Below are 20580 nucleotides of genomic sequence, written 5' to 3' on the forward strand. Positions count from 1 at the left end.
GTGTAGGTTGTGGGGCTCCTAAGAGACGGAATCAGCACCACTCTCTAAGTGTTTCATGTAAATATTGTTCATGACTCAGTTCAGACTGGTTTCGCTGACCTCGACACCGACACCGAGCTCGAACTCGACACGCGCGCGCGCGTCGTATACATGTTCCATAATACGAAAAGAAAGGAGTTAAAACTCCAATATCAACCAAAAAAAAAGTTCAAAATATTTATTTACATTTAATAATGTACATATCTGTATTAAATCTGCGGAGGAGCCAACGACTGATACAACTTTGTAACTGCAGTTTCAACAATTTGTTTAAACGTTTCGTCTTCAGGACAAGTAACCTCCTGTAACAAAGTCAACATTTTTTTTCATCGAGACTTATTAAAACTTACCAAGTTTGATAAATCTATATCCGCTTTTTTATCATTCACGGTAACGTACAACCTTTCGCCTTTGAACATTTTTGGAACGGAATCTTCACCAAACATGTCCTGAAGCATTTCAATCAGGCACTCCTGGAACGACACATTAAAAAAAAATCAGTAAGCACCGTCCTACACACTTTAAAATGCATCCGATCGACTTTTACGCTTGTCGATAGATTTTTTATAGGTGTATCCAGGAGGTCGGCTTGAAGTATCGCTGCGACGATTGCGTCAGCGTACATGTCATTTACGGGATTCGCGATCCACTAAAAATTCATTTAAGATAAAATGCATAACAAATGAGTAGACGTCACCTCGAGAGTAATGATTTTATTTTCTATGGTAATATCGATCGCGTTAAATGCTCTAACTTTCTTGTCACCTTCGATAGGCTCCAGCAAGCCAGCAACCTGTGTGATCAAGTGGCGCAGCACTCCCGTGTTTCCGGAGTAGTGGATACTTTGTCTTTGCATGATTTGGCTCATACTCATGTCGGTGTATTCTTAAAAAAAAAAAACAAAAAAAAGATTGCACTTTTTATTTTTATTAAACTCACTTGGTAAATCGTTAGCCGCCAGCAAATGATAGTTGAAGTTTCTTTTTACTAAAACCCCTGATAACGTGTTCCCTGCGTTTGGTTCTTCCACCGCTAAACTCCCCATAACTTTGGCGGTTTTTTCACCACGAAAATACAGTTCAACACAGTGTGTATTTCGCGGATTGTGAAAATAAATTGTTGTGTTTGGATCGTCTTCGTATTCTCTCTGAAGCGCTGCCTTCAAACGACTCATTTCGTTTTGTTCGCCATGCACTAAAACCTTGTCTCTCATTACGAAAAGTACGACACAGGTTGGACACTTACGACATGAGGCGGTTTCAGGATGCGTATCAATTCGCTAGTTTGTTGATAATCCGTGTGAGCCGAGAAGGAAATGTAATCCACTGACATTTTAAGCGGCAGTTTTTGGCCGATCATCGTTGTAATTTCTTCCGGTTCGGACAGAATCGTCTTCGCCGGAGTGCCTTCCACGCAATACCCTGCTATGATGACGCCGTTTTTCGTATCCGTACACCACAATTCGAACAATTCCCTGGAAAGGCCGCTTTGCAACATACCGGGAGATGCCATTATTACACAAGGACCGATGTCTTCGAAATGATCGATACCCTAGAGATTCCATGGGTTTTATTTATATAATAAAATTTCGAAAAAATAAAATACCTTCAAGTTTGATATATGTTTAAAGACAAACGGATTATTGATGGCGATCTGTCGTCGAATTTTATCATTCATAGCGTTGATGTACGTCTGATATACAGCCATGCACTTTTTTGCCAAAGACGACGCGTAATAAATCGGAATATCGTGTAAATCAGGATGTTGACTCCAATATTCATCCAGAATCAAAAGTAACTCCTGGGCTCGTCCCAACGCAAAAACGGGGATCAGACACCGACCACCTCGGTTTACAATATCGTGAACTAAATTGGTAAATCGACTTTCTCGTTCTTCCCGCTTTTCATGGATATGAGTGCCGTAGGTGGATTCCTATTGGAATATTTTTAACAAAAAATCACATTTATTAATATTAAAAATCGTCATTACAGTGATTAAAACATCTGGATGGACCGTAGGGATTTCAGCGGCCATTAAATGGCGATCTTCCTGACGAGAAAAGTCGCCTGTGTACAAAATCTAACAAATAAAGAAATTTCACTCCATGTAACATTTACATAAATATTACACATACTTTAACACCGGCTATTTCGATCATGAACATCGCTGCTCCTAAAACATGTCCCGCATTGTAAGCCCAAAATTTCACACCCAATACATCTTTTTCTTCGTGGAAATTTATGGTTTCGATTTTGTCCATACTAGCTTCCAAGTCTGCTTCAGTGTAAAGCATTTGTTCGGTTGCAATGTTGCTACATTTTTTTATTCAACGTCGAATTCATTCTAAGACGCTTACGACACTTACCTGACTTTTATGTAATCCGACAGTAACCAACGATAAATGGCTTTAGTTGCGTGAGTCATGAAGCACCTTCCTTTAAAGCTGGTTTTTTGTAAAAACCAGGGTAGAGCACCACAGTGGTCAAGATGAAAACTTGAAATAAATGTTACTAGAATAACGTGCCTACATTTTTTTTTTATTTAGGTGGCTAAAGTAAAATACTTGGGCGAATTTAAATTTCAGGTCGATTTATAAACTTGTCGCTGACGCAAAGTCGAAAAATTTTAAATTAAAAAGTTAAAAAATCAAAAAATTAACAAATCGAAAGTTTGAAAAATCCAAAAATTAACAAACCACAAATCGGAAAGTCGAAAAATCCAAAAATCGAAAACTCAAAAGAATTGAGAAATTTAAAAATCGAAAAGTCGAAGAATTGATTAAAACAAAAACCGAAAAACGTAGAATCGAAGTCGTAAAAAAGAGAAATCCAAAAATGAATAATCGAAAAATCGACAAATCGAAAAATCCAGGCAGAAAATCGAAAAATCTGAAAGTCGAAACATCGAGAAATTGAAAAGTCTAAATTGAGAAAACTAGAAATTGAAATTTCAAACAATCTAAAACTCAAAAACTCGAAAAGACGTAAGTCGAAAAGTCGGGATATCGAGAAGTCAAAAAATTGAAAATTTGAAAAATCTAAAAATTAACTAATCACAAATAGGAAAGTCGAAAAATCGAAAACTCGAAAGAATTGGGAAATCTAATAATTGAAAAATCGAAAAGTCGAAGAATTGATTAATACAAAAATCGAAAAATCGTAGAATCGAAGTCGTAAAAAAAGAGAAATCCAAAATTGAATAATCGAAAAACCAAAAGTCGACAAATCGAAAAGTCGAAGTCGGAAAAACGAAAAATTCGAAAGTCGAAAAGTCGAGAAATTGAAAAATCTAAATTGAGAAAACTAGAAATTGAAATTTCAAACAACGTAAAACTCAAAAACTCGAAAAAATGTAAGTCGAAAATTCGAGAAATCGATAAGTCAAAAAAACGAATATTTGAAAAATCTAAAAATCGATAAATCAAAAAATCCAAAAGTCGACAATTTGAAATTTCGAAAAGTCGAAAAATTGAACTATCCAAAAATCAAAAAGTCTTACCATAAAACTGGTAAAAAGAGGAAATCCAAAAATCAAAAATTCTAAATTGAGAAATCTAGAAATCGAAAAACTGAAAAATCGAAAAATCTGAAAATCGAAATTTAGAAAAATCCAAAACTCGAAAAAATGAAAAGTCGGAACTCGAAATTCGAAAAAACCAAAAAACGAAACATGAAAAGGTCGAAAAATCAAAGCCTAAAAATCGGGAAATTGGAAAATCGAGAAATCGTAATGTCGAAAAATCGAGAAATTCAAAAACGGAAGTCGAAAAATTGGGAAATCAAAAAATCAAAAAAAGGAGAAATCGAAATTTTCAAAAATCTACGAATCTACAAATCAAAAAATCCAGAACTTTTAAATTGGAAAAACAAGACTTCCATATATGTCGAAAAATTCAAAAAATCACAAATCGAAAAGTCGAAAAATCCACAAACAGGTGAATCGAAAAATTCAAAAATCAAAGTCGACATATCGAGAAATCTGAAATTCTGAAAACATCCAGAATTTAAAAAGTCTAAATAAATCTAAAAATGCAAAACTCGAAACATCGAAAAAATGGAAAATCAAAAAATCAAAAATCCAAAATCAAAAAGTCGAAAAATCCCATCCATAAAAGAAATGTAAAAATAGAAAAATCGCAGTAGACAAATCGAGAAAACCAAAAGTCGAAACCCAAAAATTCGAAAAAACCAAAAATCGAAAAATGAAAAAGTCAAAAATCGATAAAGCAGAAAATCCAAAATTCGAAAAACAGGGGAAAAATCGAAAATTTGAAGAATCGATCGAAAATCGAAAACAGAAAAATCGAACATTCGACAAATCGAAAAGTTGAAAAATTAAAAAATCAAAAATTCAGAAAATCGAAGGCGCCAAATCCAAAAATTGAGAAATTGAAAAATCTAGAAATCGAGAACACGAAAAGTCGGATGATCAGAAAAATTGAGAAGTCAGAATAATACAAAAAATGAAGAATCAAGCATTTGAAGAATACAAAAATCCAAAAATCGGAAAAGTCAAAAAAATCGAAAAATCCAAGTCGAAAAATCGATAAGCCGAAAAATCTCTCGAACAATTCAAAAATCGAAAAAACGAAAACGGAAAAATAAAAACATAAAATCCAAAAATCGAAAAACTCAAAAATCCAATTCAAAAAGTCGAAATATCAAAAAAATTAAAAATCGAAAATTTACATAATTGCTCGATATTTCCAGATATCCAAAAATTGAAAAACCAAGAAGTCAAACATTTGACAATTCGAAAAGTCGAAAAATGGAAAAAACGAAAAGTCGAAAATGGGGAAATCGGGAAAACAAACATTCGAAAAATCCAAAAATCCAAAAGATGTACAATCAGAAAAATTAAAAAATCGATAAGTCAAACAATCGACAAATCGAAAAAACCAATTAGAAACATCCAAAAATCGAAAAGTCCAAAAATCAAAAAATCGAAAACAGGAAAAATCGAAAAAACAAAACCGTACAATCCAAAGATCGCAAAACCCAAAAATCCAAATCAAAAAATGTAAAAATCGAAAATTTGAAGAAACTAAAAAATGAAATATCGAAAAATCAAAAAACCCAAAATCGATAAACCGAAAAAACAAAAATCAAAAAGTCGAAAAACCGGGAAATCGAATTTTCGGAAAATCAGAAGATCCAAAAATTGAGAAGTCGAAAAAATTATACGTCGAAAATTCGAGAAATTGATAAGGCATAAAACCGAAAATATCGAAAAATCGAAAATTTGTAAAATCTAAAAATCGATAAATCAAAAAATCCAGAACTCGAAAATTCGAAATTTCCAGTCGAAAAATTAAAAAATCGAAAAGTCGAAAATTTAAACATTCCAAAAATCTAGAAATCGTAGAATCAAAGTCGTAAAAAATAAAAGTAAAACATGTTTAAAATGGTAAGTAAATTTGTATAGAAAAATATCGATTTTGCAATTACGCTCCGCCCCTCGGTCTGACAACGAATGAAAAATTCATCACGATTGAGATCGAGACGGATGAATGGGACCTTAATTAATACATTTAGTTTTCTTTGTATAACCCGATTACTTAAGAACATATTTCACATGGTAATTTCTCCTAGAAAAATAAGGATTGTACTCTCGGCTTACGACGAATACACAAAATCATCAGAATTGAGAGAGGGCGGGTGGGCGGGGCATATATTTTGACGTATTTTTCTGAAAATATATAGCCATCTTTTCACAACAAGAAACTGAGAACATGGTTGAAATAGTACATTTTTGCAAGAAAATATGGATTTTGCAACTACGGGGCCAAGCCTAATTGCAAAATCGATAGGGACAAATTTTCCATTTTAAACATGTTTTAAGTTCCATGTTGTGAAAAGAAGTCTACACATATTCAAACAAAAAGGCAAAATGTAAGCCCGCCCACCCGCCCTGTGTCAATTGTGATGATTTTTTTTATTCGCTGTGAACCAAGGGGGCGAGTATAACTGCAAACACATTTCTTTACAAGAAATTAAAAACATGTTTTTGAGTATCGCGTTGTTCAAAGAATTCTATGTATATTAAGAAAAAAAGGCAAAATATAAACCTCGCCCACCCACCTCATCTCAATTGTGATCATTTTTTTATTCTTAGAAACTTAAAACATGTTTAAAATTGTAAATTTTTGTAAATAAATATGGATTTTGCATTTAGGCTCCGCCCCTAGGTCTGCAAACAAATGAAAATTTCATGATTATTATTAAGATCAGGGCAGGTATGGGTGGGGCTTAATCTTTGGCTTTAATTTTTTCTTAATCTATGTACATATTATTTTTTGAATAACACGATACTCAAAAACATATCTTACATAACCTTGGAATCAAGCCCCGCCCCTCGATCTGACAACGAATGAAAAATTTATCACAACTGAGTTCATAAATTCCACTTAAAATGCATGAAAATATATAGACTCTATTACAACACAATCCACCTTTGTTGGAACCACAGTTGTAACTTACTGGGAGATCAGCAATAGGTCGATTTCATCGGCTTCAATCAAATCAACAAACGGTAAAGCATCCATACCTGATAAACCAGGATGAATGCCACAATCTAGCTAAAAGCTAAAATAAGCCATTCCAAAACAAACAGTAGATAAGGACAGCTTACCATAATTTTTTTGCCCTTAAATTCAAGCATAATACAGGATCGGCCCACTTCCTGACCAGCACCCCTTAAAATAAAATAAGTGAGAGATATTTTTTAAATAAAACGGGGGCAGAAAAGTCGCCCCACACTTACAGTGGTCTTATGATTAATTGGTCACTTTCTTCTGCCGGTACTTGAGATTCTGGCTTCCTTTTTGTTGACATTTTGTGTAATGTGAATTTAGTTTTATACCAGATAGTATATCTTGTTCACCGTGTTAGATCCGACAGAAAACGATAATAATTATTTCATTTATTAGGTTATCTGATTTCAGTCATTATCATAACCTAAAAATCCTCAGTGCGTACCAACATAAAAAAAGCATTCAAATCAGTGGGGATATTCTACGTTCTATGATTCTATGGTTACTATCACAGAATAACTAGTAACACGTTTATATGTAGCTGTATTATGATTTTTTTTTAAATGTTCGTACTAAAATGAGAGTAATTTTTATTTGTACACAAAAGGTTTAATCATAGTGAGTCACAGATTAATATAGAAGAGACTAAACACTGCTGCCAACGTAAATCGAGGAGTCCTAGTCCTAGTTATTCTTTGTTCTGTGGGATTGACATATGGACATCATTGACGTCTCGTGTGCTGTGTGATGTGTCCGTTTTGTTAGAAGAAAATAAAAGTCTCCCTTAATGACGTTCAGTTAATGTGTTTGATTATTTGATTATCACTGATAACGTGTCCGATAATGATAAAAACAATAAGTAACAAATCGTACACCATGGAGAGTTAATTTAACTCATTCAAGTCTGTTTAATTTATGGTAAGTCACGAAAATACTATTTATTATCTCGAATTTTGATAAATTTCGAAATTTTGTAGATTATTTATCACCTTTGTAGCCTCTATCGCCACATTTTTAGACCTAACCTCAAAAAATTGAAAATGAGCCACAGCACACGAGAAGTCCCCTGGGGGATCCAACTGTTACAAAAAATAACAGATAAGTGTTGCCCACGTCTGCATTTCAATAGAGAATTATGGTGAGTACACCTACTTTTATCTAAATCATTGTTGTAAACCAATAATTCTGACTGGTCTACCACAAAAAGTCGTCAATGAAAGGAATACCAGGGATCGTTGTGCAATTAGCTTTTTCTAGCATATCACATTATTGAGATAACAGACATGATAATGAAATTTGAATATCTAAATAATAATGTAATTTTTATATGAATCTAAAACGAGATGTATATAAATGTATATAATAATTAAATTAATATTAAGATTAATATCTAAAAATCTTCATTCAGGTCAAGTTCAATATTTATTGGATTCATGTAGTAATAAAATGGGTAGTGAGATAAGTCCAACTGTGTGCTGTCATAGATTATCAATTGTGGGTGTTGTGGTTGGACACATCATCGCCTATTCATGAAAGAAGTTGATAAAATTTTATTATGCACTTATACTTTGGGAAATTTCTTTCTACCCTATAAAATTTTATTGGCAATAACGAGACGGACAGTAGTACAATAGCAAGAGATATTTACAACTTAAAGTTGTCGCGTGTCGGTAATACCCAGATGTTATAAAGCCGAATAATCCAGGTCCGGACAGGGACCATTATTTTATGAGTACAACTACATACCTGCTAAATGTTCTCCGACAAATTCAGATGTACATAAATATTTCTTACTATTGTACCACTGCCCGTCTCGTTATTGTCAATAACATTTTATAAGGTAGAATGAAATTTCCCAAACTATATGCAACTAAAATGAACTTACTGTAGTAGCTCACAGAAATAACACATTAATTTGTTGGCAATAAATTTCTCTCTTTTATAATGGACTTATTTAATGGTTCAAGGTGAATTTATAGACATGTCAATAGAATATGTACAAAAAAATTGTGAAGCAGTCAATTAATGAAAAAAAATATATAAACGGTATTGTTGATTTTCAGCTACCGAGCCAGTATTGTCTTCCTAACCTATGTAGCTTACATGTCTTACCATTTATCAAGAAAACCAATTTCCGTCGTAAAGACAGTCCTGCACCAAAACTGCAGTGGCATGACGCCGCCCCCTGACATAGACCCGAGCAACAGAGGGACGTGGTGCGACTGGGCCCCATTTAGTAAGAATGAATCACATTTTTCCAAACAGTGCTCTTTATTATACACATTTAGATGGAACGGACTCAAATGCATCTCAACTGCTGGGCGAATTGGATTCGTCTTTCTTGTTCAGTTACGCAGTTGCTATGTTTATTTCGGGGTTCATCGCCGAGCGATTCAACCTGAGATACTTTTTGAGCTTGGGGATGTTGTTGTCGGGGATTTTCAGCTACATGTTTGGAATCGCAAAGAGTTATAATATTCACAATTTGTGGTATTACGTAATCGTGCAGGTAAAATAAGAGAATTCTATGAAAAGTTTGTTGAATTTTCATTCCATTATAATGTTTACAGGGTCTGGCTGGAGTGGCTCAGACGAGCGGTTGGCCGGGAGTCGTTACCGTAATGAGCAACTGGTTCGGAAAGAAAAAACGCGGATTGATTTTTGGTTTGTGGAACTCGCACACAAGTATAGGAAATATTCTAGGTGAGGTTTTCGCCGATTTGGGTGCGTTTTGTACATCTAGGGATGTTGTTACAGGTTCGTTGATAGCAGCAGAGTACGTGGAAACTGATTGGTCGCTCTCGTTTATAATGCCGGGTTTGATAATCGGCATTGTTGGATTCGTAGTATTCCTATTTTTGGTGGTGAATCCTGGTGATGTAGGCTGCACCATCAGCGGTCCCGAGGAAAGGCAGCAGAATGGGGTAATTTTTTTTAATTAATCGTGAAAGAAATATTTATGACCTGACATGCTTTTTCTGATCTGTGTATGGTTACAGCTTGTTGAAATTGAAGAAAAAAAATTAAAAATCAGGTTTGGGGGTTTTTGGAGGAAAAGCTAAGAAAAAGTAAAGTGCAAAAAAATCAAGTACATTAGGTTAAAAAAAAACAGTCTGAAACAAACAGTAGAGATTTTAAAAAATGCAGGTGTACTATAATCAAACTGCAGCTTTTTTCATGTTCTAAGCCCGTGAAACAGTTCAGTCAACAAAAAAAATATGACAGAGAAATATCGTAAAAAAAGCACCTTTTCTTGCGTTGTTTTTTTTTTTTTTTTTGGAGTAAACAGAATCGCTTAAAAAGCCTCACACTGACAAAGTAACCTAAAATGTTTAATATTTAGTGATATAAATTTTGGTTTATCTTCAATATTTTGATTTTTAAGTTTCAGATTTTTAAATTTTTCGATTTCTCAATTTCTCGTTTTTTCAGGTTTTCGATTCTTCAATTTTCCTTTTTTCAATTCTTCGATTTTTTAAATTTTAGATCTTTGATTTCTCGGGTTTTCGATTTTTCAACTATTAATTTGAGATTTTTCAATTTTTTGTTGTTCCGATTTCCCGATTTTCGATTTTTGATTATCTTAATTCTTTAATTTATTAAATTATAGATTTCTCAATTTTTAGATTGTTCGATTTTTCATTTTTCGATTTTTTTTTATTTCAAATTTTTCAGTTCTTTACATTCGATTTCGATTTTGGCCCATTTCGATTTCTCAATTTTTCGTCATTTCAGTTTTGGAATGTTTCAATTTCACGAGTTTTCAAATTTTCCATTGTTCAATTTTTCGACTTTTAAATTTTAGATTTTTGAATTTCTAATTTTTTTATTTCTCCATTTCTAGATTTTTCGAGTTGACGGTTCTTCGATATTTCTATTTTTCAATGTTTCGCACTATTAAATTTTTTATTTTCGAGTTTTTTGATTTTTCCATTTTTCGATTTTTTGAACTCTACGTTTTTTGATTTTACAATTTTTTAGTGTTTCGATTTTTAAAATTTTCGATAATAATAATAATAATGATTTATTGACGGCAAATTTTAGCCTTTACATACATAAAAAGATACATAATCACTACTAGTAACTAATTATACAAAATGCGGCGCAGTGTCGCCTTAAAATTATTGAAAGTATCATTAAAAAAATCTACGTTGGCTGAGACTAGATACTAGATTACAAGCTAACAATATACTGTTGAGAGGCGAGTACAATGCATAATATTGACCGTAAGTTTCAATATAAAACAAAGGAACTTTACGAACTGCATATTGGGGCACATTAAATTTAAGCGTATGAAGAATTGATGGTGCATCACATATGTTATTAAGAAGCTTGAACATGAAACAAATTTTAAAAAATTTCCTACGATCACATAAATTATTTAATCCTACATAAATTTTGCACAGTTTAGGGGAGCCTCTAACACCATAAGGAAGCGAGCGCATTATAAATGTAATATATTTATTCTGGACAGATTCAATTCTATCAATATGTGTCTTATAAAATGGTGACCAAACGATACAGGCATATTCTAAAATTGACCTAACATACGTTTGTGTATAGAATATTTAGTGTTCGTAAATTTTTAAAATCTCTCCCATATCTTTTGATACAGCCAAGTGCTCTGTTAGCTCTTGCAATTACATTATCTATATGAGCCGCAAATGTTAACTTGCAATCTAAAATGACACCGAGATCTTTAATGGTAGTTGAAACTTTTAGTTTATTATGCATTATGCAGGAGATGACGATGATATTTTTTTACTAAATTTAACGATATGACATTTTTCACTGTTTATGATCATGAGATTTTCGTCACACCATCGAAGCAATGAAACTATATCACTCTGCAGGAACATTGTATCATTAAGGCCCTTGATAACCCTATATATTTTTAAGTCATCAGCAAATAAACTAAAAGCACAGACAAAGTTATTACCAATATCGTTAATGAACAACGAGAACAAAAACGGTCCTAAAATTGACCCCTGGGGGACACTAGAAGGTACATGTCGGAAACTTGACAAACTTAGACCCAGTTTAACTTGCTGGCATCTATCACAGAGATAACTTTTGAACCACCGTAAGAGAGAGCCACAAATACCATAAGCATTTAACTTCTTTACTAAAATACTGTGATTAATTTTATCAAACGCTTTGCTTAAATCGGTATAAATAGCATGAACCTCAAATCCAACACTCATGGCGTCAATTAACTCATTCGTAAAACAAAGTAAATTAGTGACAGTAGACCGTTTGTTAATAAATCCATGTTGGTATGGAGTAATAATATTTTTATATACGGTAAAACATTTATTGTACACAATTGATTCAAATAATTTACTTGGTGTAGACAGAATCGAAACTGGACGATAATTTTCAACATGGTGTTTACTGCCAGATTTGTGTACTGGTACTACATGTGCTTTCTTCCATAACATGGGAAATTCACCAGACTTTAGAGACAAGCTAAATAAAATATGTAATGGTGTAGCAATTGGGGGACCACATTCTCTAAAAAACTTCGGTGGTATATTATCAGGACCAGGTCCCTTACTAGAATCAAGTTTAGACAAAGCTTCAACTACATCAGATAAATTAATTGATATATTGCTAAATCTAACATCGCAATCATAAGACACGTCAAAATCAGGCTTAGAATTATTACAATATACAGAAGAAAAATAAGCATTAAAAGCTTCACAAGCCGCAACCTCATCAGAAAAGAATTGGTCACCAAAGCTCAGAGGCAAATTAACAAGATTGTTATTTGAGGATTTACGCATAGCGCGTATGAATTTCCAGAAATATTTAGGATTACTCACAAGATTATTTTCAACTGTACTTACGTAATTATTATATTCTTGTCTTATACTTATTCTACATAACCGTCTAAGTTCACAAAATTTTTGATAATCTGCGACACAGGATGTAAGCTTGAACTGCTTGTGAGCACACTTCAGTTTTTCGAATTTTTAAATTTTCGATTTTTTTATTTGAAATATTTCTCTATTTTTCAGGTTTTCGATTCTTCAGTTTTCCTTTTTTCAATCCTTCGATTTTTTAAATTTTAGATCTTTGATTTCTAGGGATTTCGATTTTTCGACTTTTAATTTTAGAATTTTGAATTCTTGGATTTTTCAATTTTTTGATGGTCTGATTTCTCGATTTTCAATTTTTGATTATTTTAATTTTTCAATTTATTAAATTATAGAATTCTCCATTTTTAGATTGTTCGATTTTTGAATTTTTTGAATTTTTTTTATTACAAATTTTTCAGTTCTTAACTTTCGATTTCAGTTTTGGAATGTTTCAGTTTCACGAGTTTTCAAATTACCCATTATTCAATTTTTACGACTGTTAAATTTTAGATTTTTGATGTTTCGATTTCTCGAGTTTTTAGTTTTTCGAATTTTTAAATTTTAGATTTTTCGACTTCTCAGTTGTAGACTTTTCGATTTTCCATTTTTTCGTCATTTTTGGCGTTACTAAATTTTTAGATTTTTTGATTTCTCAATTTTTGGTTTAATGGATTTTTTAATTTTTCGACTTTCGACTTTTCGTCTTTCCGATTTTTCAAATCTTCAATGTTAAAGTTTTGAGATTTTTCAATATGTATTTCTCGATTTTCGAATTTTTAGATTTTTTGACTTACTGTTTTTCTGATTTTTTACTTATCCGATTTTCAAAAAAATGTTACATTTCTCGATTTTGTAAATTTTCTAATTTTTCAATTTTTTAAGTTTTAGATCTTTGATTTCTCGGTTTTTCGATGTTTCGATATTTTAGTTTTTCAATTTTTTAAATTTTAGGTTCCTCGATTTCTAAATTTTTTGTTTTCGAGTTTTTTTGATTTTTCAATTTTTCATCTTTTTGAATTTCACGTTTTTCGATTTTCCGATTTTTTAATGTTTCGATTTTTAAAATTTTCGATGCTCCTGTTTTGGCATTTTTTAATTTTTCAACATTTCGATTTTTAAATTTTAGATTTTTCGAGTTCTTGTTTGTACATTTTTCGTTTTCTCAATTTCTCGATTTTTCAGGTTTTCGATTCTTCTATTTTCCTCTTTTCAATTGTTCGATTTTTTAAATTTTAGATCTTTGATTTCTCGGGTTTCCGATTTTTCGACTTTTAATTTTAAATTTTTGAATTCTTGAAGTTTCGTCCTTTTCGTCTTTTTTCGTCCTTTTCGTTCTTTTTCATCCTTTTCGTTCTTTTTCATCCTTTTCGTCCTCATTATCCTTTTTCGTCCTTTGTCGTCCTCTTTTTGCGCCTTTTTCGTCATTTTCATCCTTTTTCGTCCTTTGTCGTCCTTCTTATCTTTTTTCGTCCTATGTCGTCCTTTTCGTCCTTTGTCGTCCTTATTCGTCCTTTGTCGTCCTTTGTCGTCCTTATTCGTCCTTTGTCGTCCTTATTCGTCCCGGCCTTTTCGTCCTTTTTCGGCCTTATTATTCTCTTTCGTCCTTTTCATCATTTTTTGTCCTTGTTCGTCCCTGTTCGTCCTTTTCGTCCCTGTTCGTCCTTTTCGCCCCTGTTCGTCGTTTGTCGTCCTTTTTAGTCCTCTTTTTCCTCCTTTTTACTTCCCGAAGGTAAGCAAAGGAAGTATTGTAATCGAGTCCGTCGGCCGACTTTCTACTTTTGCATTTTCTCGACCTATCATGACCCCAAGAGGACGAAGAAAATAGGTCTCCCATTTCCGTCTGTCTGTCCGTCAGCTTATTAAATTATAGATTTCTCCATTTTTAGCTTGTTCGATTTGTAAATTTTCGATTTGTCGCCTTTTCAATTTTGAAATGTTTCAATTTCACGAGTTTTCAAATTTTCTATTGCTCAATTTTTCCATTTTTCAATTTTAGATTTTTGAATTTTTCGATTTTTCGGTTCTTTGCACTTCCGATTTCTCGATTTTCAATTTTTCGGTATTTTTAATTTTTTTAACTTTTAGATTCCTCGATTTCTAGATTTTTCGAATTCAGTTTTTTTATTTGCCAATTTTTCGACTTTTTAAATTTTAGATAATTTATGAATTTTTCGATTTTTTGATGTTTCGAATTCTCGAGTTTTCAGTTTTTCGAATTTTTAAATTTTCGATTTTTCGACTTCTCGGTTCTTGGATTTTTTTATTTTAAGTTTTTCATTTCGTAATTTTCCATTTTTTCATTTCAGTTCAATTTTTAAATTTTTGGCGTTTCTAAATTTTTGGATTTTTGATTTCTCAATTTCTGGATTAACGGATTTTTTAATTTTTCGACTTTCGAATTTTGGTCTTTCCGATTTCTCGATTTGTCAATTTTTCGATTTCCAAATTTTCAGTGTTAAAGTTTTGAGAGTTTTGAATATGTATTTCGATTTTTAAATTTTTATATTTTTCGACTTTTTGATTTTTTACTTATTCGATTCGATTTTTTATATTTCGATTCGTTGATGTTTTGATTTCTCGATTTTGTAAATTTTCAATTTTTCGAATTTTTAAATTTAAATTTTTGACGATTTTTCGATTTATGGAGTTTTTTAAGTTTTGGGATTTTTCAATTTTGCGATTTTACAAATTTCGATTTTTAAATTTTTACATTACAGTGAAAAAAAAAATTAAAAATTAATTCCGAAAAATTGAAAAATCGAAAAATATAAAAACGAGAGAGCAAAAAATGAAAGATTGAGAAATCGAAACAAAAAGGTGAAAAATTGAAAATTTAAAAAATCGAGCAATCAAAACATCAACAAATCGAAAAATAAAAAACTGAAAAATCGAAAAATGTAATATTTAAAAAGTCGCAATACATATTTTGAAAAATCGTATTAGTAAAAAATCAAAAACAAAATTCGACATTTTGTCTTTAATTTCCAGCGAACGTACCGAAAGCTTCAAAATCGCGTCGCCAACGTGGACAACTCCTCCAATGTCAGTTCTGAAACCGACGACACAGACATCATCCTTGGAGAAGAGGTGTGTACAACATCCCCTCTGGCCATGACCCCTTTACTCAATTTTTTTTCACACTACTGTACACTTTTTAAAATTCATTTTAGGCCACCAATACACACAATGTTCAATACATGTCCTCCGACGACTTTGTAAGTGCATGCTAAAGTTAAAATCGGGTACCGTTTCACTTTTTTCCCGGAAACTGTCACTCGCGAGGTGACTGATTTGAATATTTTCAAGGAAGTCCAGAGGAGGTTGACCGAAAGAACGCGACTGCTGAGAGGCAACGCTCCCGAGAGCACCGAAAGGGCGATTGGATTTCTTGGAGCTTTGAAAATTCCAGGAGTTGTAGAGTTTTCTCTGTCGCTGTTCTTTTCAAAACTTGTTAGTTACACGTTTTTGTATTGGCTACCTCTGTACATCAGCCACTCTAACCGTAAGTTATTAGTGGAAATTAACGAGATACATAATTTTGCTCTATTCAATTCGATTTTGAAAATGTTGAGTTGGTCGGCTAGATTGTTGTGTAGTTGTATTTTAGAGGCCATGGGCGCCACTTTGAGTGCCGACTTATCAACACTCTTTGATGTTGGGGGAATAATAGGAGCAATCGCCGCCGGCGTCATCAGTGACCATAGCGGTATGTCGGCAACGACATGCGTCGGTATGTTGGCCGTCGCCGCCCCTATGGTGAGTCAAACGCTGTTGATAGACAGCGGATATCCGTCGGGCCGAGAAAAATCAAACTACTGATTCCCGGCGATCCACGCGTCCCCAACTATAATCGAGACGTAGCCCGACAGAAATCCGCTGTCTAGTTATTGAACAAGAATTCACCCAGTATTCCACAGATGTTCATTTATGAAAGATACAGTGCTTACAATTTGGCTGTGAACATGATACTCCTCATAATTGTCGGAATATTGGTGAATGGTCCATATGCTTTGATAACCACAGCCGTTTCGGCCGAATTGGGTACGCACTCGAGTTTAGAAGGAAATTCTAAAGCTTTGGCGACGGTTACTGCCATTATTGATGGGACAGGATCCATTGGTAAAAATTCGATAGAGTCTAAATATGTTTTTGTTTACTGATTTTCTTTTGCAGGAGCTGCAGTTGGACCTTTGCTGGCAGGTTTCGTTTCCAGTTACGGCTGGAATAATGTTTTTATAATGTTGATGATTTCCGATGTGTTGGCCCTCGTTCTACTCTTACGATTATTCAAGCACGAGATCCGGAAGTACCGAAGTTCACGAAGACAGATCAGAATTGAATAACGTTAAATATCGCTGGCGCATATTATTCCTGCTCGTGACGTATTATCTTATCAAACCATAGTCTAAGAATTGCGATAATCGTGTCGCATTGATTAGACGAATCAATTTTAATGTGATATTGTTTTATTATACTGGAGGATATAATGTGTTACAGCTTTAAAAAATTTTTTTTTATTTATGTTGTTACCGTGTACAGGATGTTATGGCGCTAAAATGAATTGTTTACATTCCTAACATGTTACAGTGTCTTATGTATTTTAATAAGAACCACAGCAGAAAAAAGGTGAGTCATTTTTAACCCAAGAAACGAACGCAGTCAAGTAAAGGTAATAAGTTTAAAGTTCGCCTACAAATGAGCAGAAGTACCGAATAACTACTAATGATTGTGACTTTTTTTTTTATGAGGTTGGCGACACATTAAAATTTTTGATGGTACTTCATTGTCAAATTGACATTTATGTAGCCATAAGCAATCAACACGTTTGTTAGGCGTGGCTGCCAATATTTCAGAATTGCCAACACAAAAATTTGCTTCAATCATTTATCGTCGCCCATTACTTCCATTTTTGCCGTTGAGAAGAACTTTAAATAAGTCTACAGATATTTAAAAAATCAAAACAAAATGTTGCCCCGCCCACCCGCCCTATCCCAATTGTGATGATTTTTTTATTCGTCGTGAGCCAAAGGGGCGGAGCTTAACTACAAAATCCTTATTTTTCTAGGAGAAATTAAAAACAAGTTTTTAAACCATTATAATGAATTTTTCATTCGTTGTCAGGTCGAGGGGCGGGGCTTAATTGCAAAATCCATAGTTGTCTACAAGAATCTACTATTATATTAAGAAAAAATTAAAGCCAAAGAGTAAGCCCCACCCATACCTGCCCTGATCTAAATAGTGATAAAGTTTACATTCGTTGGCATACCTAGGGGCGGATCCTAATAGCAAAATCCATATTTACTTACAAAAATTTATCATTTTAAACGTGTTTTAAGTTTCTTAGAATAAAAAAAATCAAATAATTATATTTCGCCTTTTTTTTCTTAATACATATACATACATGTTTTTAATTTTTCGTAAAGAAATAAGTATTTTGCAGTTAAGCTCCGCCCTCTTGGTTCTCGGAGAATACAAAAAATCATCACAATTGAGAACGGGCGGGTGGGCGGGCTTACATTTTGAATTTTTGTGTACGGAAATATCGATTTTGCAATTAGGCTCCGCCCCATAATTTGCAAAAATGTACCATTTCAACCATATTTTAAGTTTGTTAACGCGAAAAGATGGCTATGTATATTAAGAAAAAAAAGGACAAAATATAAGCCCCGCCCACCCGCCCTATCTCAATTCTGATGATTTTTTTATTCGCCGTGAGCCGAGGGGCGGAGCTTAATTGTAAAACCCTTATTTTTCTACGAGAAATTACCATCTGAAATACGTTCTAAGTACTCGTGTTAAATACAAAAAAACTTAAATGTATTAATTAAAAAAGAAAGCCTAAAAAGAAGCCCACCGTCTCGATGTCAATCGTGATGAATTTTTCATTCGTTGTCAGACCGAGGGGCGGAGCATAATCGCAAAATCCATTTTTGTCTACAAGAATCTAGTATTATATTAAGAAAAAATTAAAGCCAAAGATTAAGCCCCACCCACACCTGCCCTGATCTAAATAGTAATAAAGTTTTCATTCGTTGGCATACCTAGGGCGGAGCCTAATAGAAAAAGTCCATATTTACTTACAAAAATTTATCATTTTAAACGCCTTTTAAGTTTCTTAGAATAAAAAAAATCACCACAATCGAGACTGGGTGGGTGGGCGGGGTTTATATTTTGCCTTTTTCTTTCTTAATATACATACATGTTTTTAATATCTTGTAAAGAAATAAGTATTTTGCAGTTTTGCTCCGCCCCCTCGGTTCTTGGAGAATCAAAAAAAAATCATCACAATCGAGAACGGGCGGGTGGGCGGGCTTACATTTTGTTTTTCTGTGTAAGGAAATATCGATTTTGCAATTAGGCTCCGCCCCATAATTTGCAAAGTCCATAATGTACCATTTTAACCATATTTTAAGTTTCTTATCGCGAAAAGATGGCTATGTATATTAAGAAAAAAAAGGACAAAATATAAGCCCCGCCCACCCGCCCTATCTCAATTCTGATGATTTTTTTATTCGCCGTGAGCCGTGGGGCGGAGCTTAATTGTAAAACCCTTATTTTTCTACGAGAAATTACCATCTGAAATACGTTCTTAAGTACTCGTGTTAAATACAAAAAAACCTAAATGTATTAATTAAAAAAGAAAGCCAAAAAAAAAGCCCACCGTCTCGATCTCAGACCGAGGGGAGGAGCATAGTTGCAAAATCGATATTTTCGTATACAAATTTACCGTTTTGAAACATGTTTTAAGTTTCCTGTTGTGAACACATATTAAAAAAACAAAGCAAAATGTTAGCCCCGCCCACCCGCCCTATCCCAATTGTGATGATTTTTTTATTCGTCGTGAGCCAAGAGGGCGAAGGTTAACAGCAAAATCCTTATATCCCTACAATGTTTTTGAGTATCGTGTTGTTCAAAGAATATATGTATATTAAGCAAAAAACAAGCCAAAAATTAAGCCCCACCCATATCCAACCCAAACTCAATTGAGATGACTTTTTCATTCGTTGTCAGACCGAGGGGCGGAGCCTAATTACAAAATCGATACTTTCCTACAAAAATTTACCATCTAATTAAACATGTTTTACCTTTCTTGTTGTGAAAAAAGACTACACCACACATATTAAGAAAAAAGGGCACAATTTAAGCCTTGTAAACTTCTAAGGTTTTCGAGATTCCTTCGCATTTTTATTTTTGCAAAATGTTGCGAATCAATTTCGAACTAATAAAATTCGGAAGATTTGCTACTGATGTTACCAATTCTATCCAAGTAGACCTGAAAAATTTAGTCCTATATTTAGAAAATTTGATTTTTTTATTAAACGGGTTGGTTTTTTTTTTTTTGTTATAATTAAAGTTTTCATATATATTTCATTAATTGATATATTAAAATTTCAAAATTTCTCACAAAAACTCATTAACACTAAAGTATAGTTATAGTGCCAAAATTCTGTGAATAAAGTGAGTTTAATTTGTAATGTGTGGCAAAGCCACTGTATTCAGTATAATCACATTTATATTAATTAAAGGAAGTCATAAAGTTCCCGCACAAAATACAACAAACATCAGTCATTAAATACGTTTATAATACAAAAATAATAATTATGTGAATTAATAAAATAACTTATGGAGATCCTGTAGGTATAATAAACGATATATTATCAGCAAATTCTCCCCAATTTGTTCGGTTGATCTGAAATATTGTCACCCACGTAATTATAATAACAGCCCAAATCAAAGAACCTATTCCTGAGTAGACAACATCTGAAATAATTATCAAAATTAACTCAGTCACTTTGCATTTGCTATACTTACATTTGCGTATTTGCTTTTGCTCAGCATATTCTGGTTTTCTGAATGCTTCGTTAAAAAACCAAATCGCATTTACTGTCCATATAAACGGCAAAAGCGCTAGACCAGCTATGTAAGGACAGAAACAAATATAACTAAAAACTTCGTAAATATTGAGATTTTTACCTCGAAAATACCATCGGCACAAATATAATTTCCTCTCATTTGGGACTTTCGACAAATCCATTTTTCTGGTCTTGGACGAATGCTAAAACAAAATCCTGACAAACTTTTCTTTGTACCTTTGTAATCTTGTAGACCACAAAAAATAGGGTAGTTTGTAGAAGTTATGAGGTTATG

The 20580-nt window shown here is 33.1% G+C and overlaps 3 protein-coding genes across 7 annotated transcripts; 1 reads left to right on the top strand and 2 right to left on the bottom strand.

Annotated features, from left to right (window-relative positions):
* Window positions 1–203: 203 nt before the first annotated feature.
* LOC135125471 (cleavage and polyadenylation specificity factor 73-like) lies at window positions 204–7166 on the bottom strand. 2 transcript variants are annotated; one of them, XM_064051120.1, is made up of 13 exons: window positions 6802–7166; window positions 6670–6733; window positions 6519–6616; window positions 2405–2533; window positions 2174–2351; window positions 2029–2118; window positions 1645–1971; window positions 1285–1590; window positions 979–1240; window positions 737–924; window positions 560–688; window positions 390–512; window positions 204–341 (listed from the first exon to the last, which is right to left on the bottom strand). In XM_064051120.1, the coding sequence occupies exons 1-13, from the start codon at window positions 6870–6872 to the stop codon at window positions 249–251; spliced, it is 2058 nt and encodes a 685-aa protein (XP_063907190.1). In that variant the 5' UTR covers window positions 6873–7166; the 3' UTR covers window positions 204–248. The 2 variants fall into 2 exon arrangements, with proteins under 2 accessions (XP_063907190.1, XP_063907191.1); XM_064051121.1 differs by having other exon boundaries at window positions 6519–6623; window positions 6802–6829.
* A 135-nt stretch (window positions 7167–7301) lies between these two features.
* On the top strand, window positions 7302–17016 carry LOC135125472 (glucose-6-phosphate exchanger SLC37A2). 4 transcript variants are annotated; one of them, XM_064051122.1, is made up of 12 exons: window positions 7302–7489; window positions 7549–7709; window positions 8635–8807; window positions 8860–9080; window positions 9142–9274; window positions 9329–9495; window positions 15421–15519; window positions 15603–15647; window positions 15739–15934; window positions 16040–16188; window positions 16350–16551; window positions 16606–17016. In XM_064051122.1, exons 1-12 carry the CDS (start codon window positions 7487–7489, stop codon window positions 16773–16775), a joined length of 1719 nt encoding a protein of 572 aa, XP_063907192.1. In that variant the 5' UTR covers window positions 7302–7486; the 3' UTR covers window positions 16776–17016. The 4 variants fall into 4 exon arrangements, with proteins under 4 accessions (XP_063907192.1, XP_063907194.1, XP_063907195.1 ...); XM_064051124.1 differs by having other exon boundaries at window positions 7303–7489; window positions 7569–7709; XM_064051125.1 differs by having other exon boundaries at window positions 7303–7489; window positions 7590–7709.
* Window positions 17017–19994: 2978 nt separating this feature from the next.
* LOC135125469 (gamma-secretase subunit pen-2) lies at window positions 19995–20577 on the bottom strand. Its single transcript, XM_064051115.1, has 3 exons — window positions 20407–20577; window positions 20245–20349; window positions 19995–20193 (listed from the first exon to the last, which is right to left on the bottom strand). The coding sequence occupies exons 1-3, from the start codon at window positions 20465–20467 to the stop codon at window positions 20054–20056; spliced, it is 306 nt and encodes a 101-aa protein (XP_063907185.1). The 5' UTR covers window positions 20468–20577; the 3' UTR covers window positions 19995–20053.
* Between the last annotated feature and the right edge of the window lie 3 nt (window positions 20578–20580).

Source organism: Zophobas morio, unplaced genomic scaffold (genome assembly GCF_036711695.1).
Source record: "Zophobas morio isolate AGI-343-1 ecotype UQ-CSIRO unplaced genomic scaffold, CSIRO_AGI_Zmor_V1 ptg000008l, whole genome shotgun sequence".
NCBI lineage: Eukaryota > Metazoa > Arthropoda > Insecta > Coleoptera > Tenebrionidae > Zophobas > Zophobas morio.

What these genes read in the sequence shown, in the direction of transcription:
- LOC135125472 (XM_064051122.1), top strand. An exon ending in AGGAAAGGCAGCAGAATGGG is followed by an intron (nt 9,496 to 15,420) that starts GTAATTTTTTTT and finishes TTTAATTTCCAG; the next exon opens with CGAACGTACCGAAAGCTTCA. An exon ending in TGATGGGACAGGATCCATTG is followed by an intron (nt 16,552 to 16,605) that starts GTAAAAATTCGA and finishes TTTCTTTTGCAG; the next exon opens with GAGCTGCAGTTGGACCTTTG.
- LOC135125471 (XM_064051120.1), bottom strand. Translation starts at nt 6,872, where the DNA reads ATGTCAACAAAAAGGAAGCCAGAATCTCAAGTACCGGCAGAAGAAAGT. An exon ending in GACCTATTGCTGATCTCCCA is followed by an intron (nt 2,534 to 6,518) that starts GTAAGTTACAAC and finishes ATTTATTTCAAG; the next exon opens with TTTTCATCTTGACCACTGTG. An exon ending in TCGATCGGATGCATTTTAAA is followed by an intron (nt 513 to 559) that starts GTGTGTAGGACG and finishes GTGTCGTTCCAG; the next exon opens with GAGTGCCTGATTGAAATGCT.
- LOC135125469 (XM_064051115.1), bottom strand. Translation starts at nt 20,467, where the DNA reads ATGGATTTGTCGAAAGTCCCAAATGAGAGGAAATTATATTTGTGCCGA. An exon ending in GTGCCGATGGTATTTTCGAG is followed by an intron (nt 20,350 to 20,406) that starts GTAAAAATCTCA and finishes GTCCTTACATAG; the next exon opens with CTGGTCTAGCGCTTTTGCCG. An exon ending in GCAAAAGCAAATACGCAAAT is followed by an intron (nt 20,194 to 20,244) that starts GTAAGTATAGCA and finishes TAATTATTTCAG; the next exon opens with ATGTTGTCTACTCAGGAATA.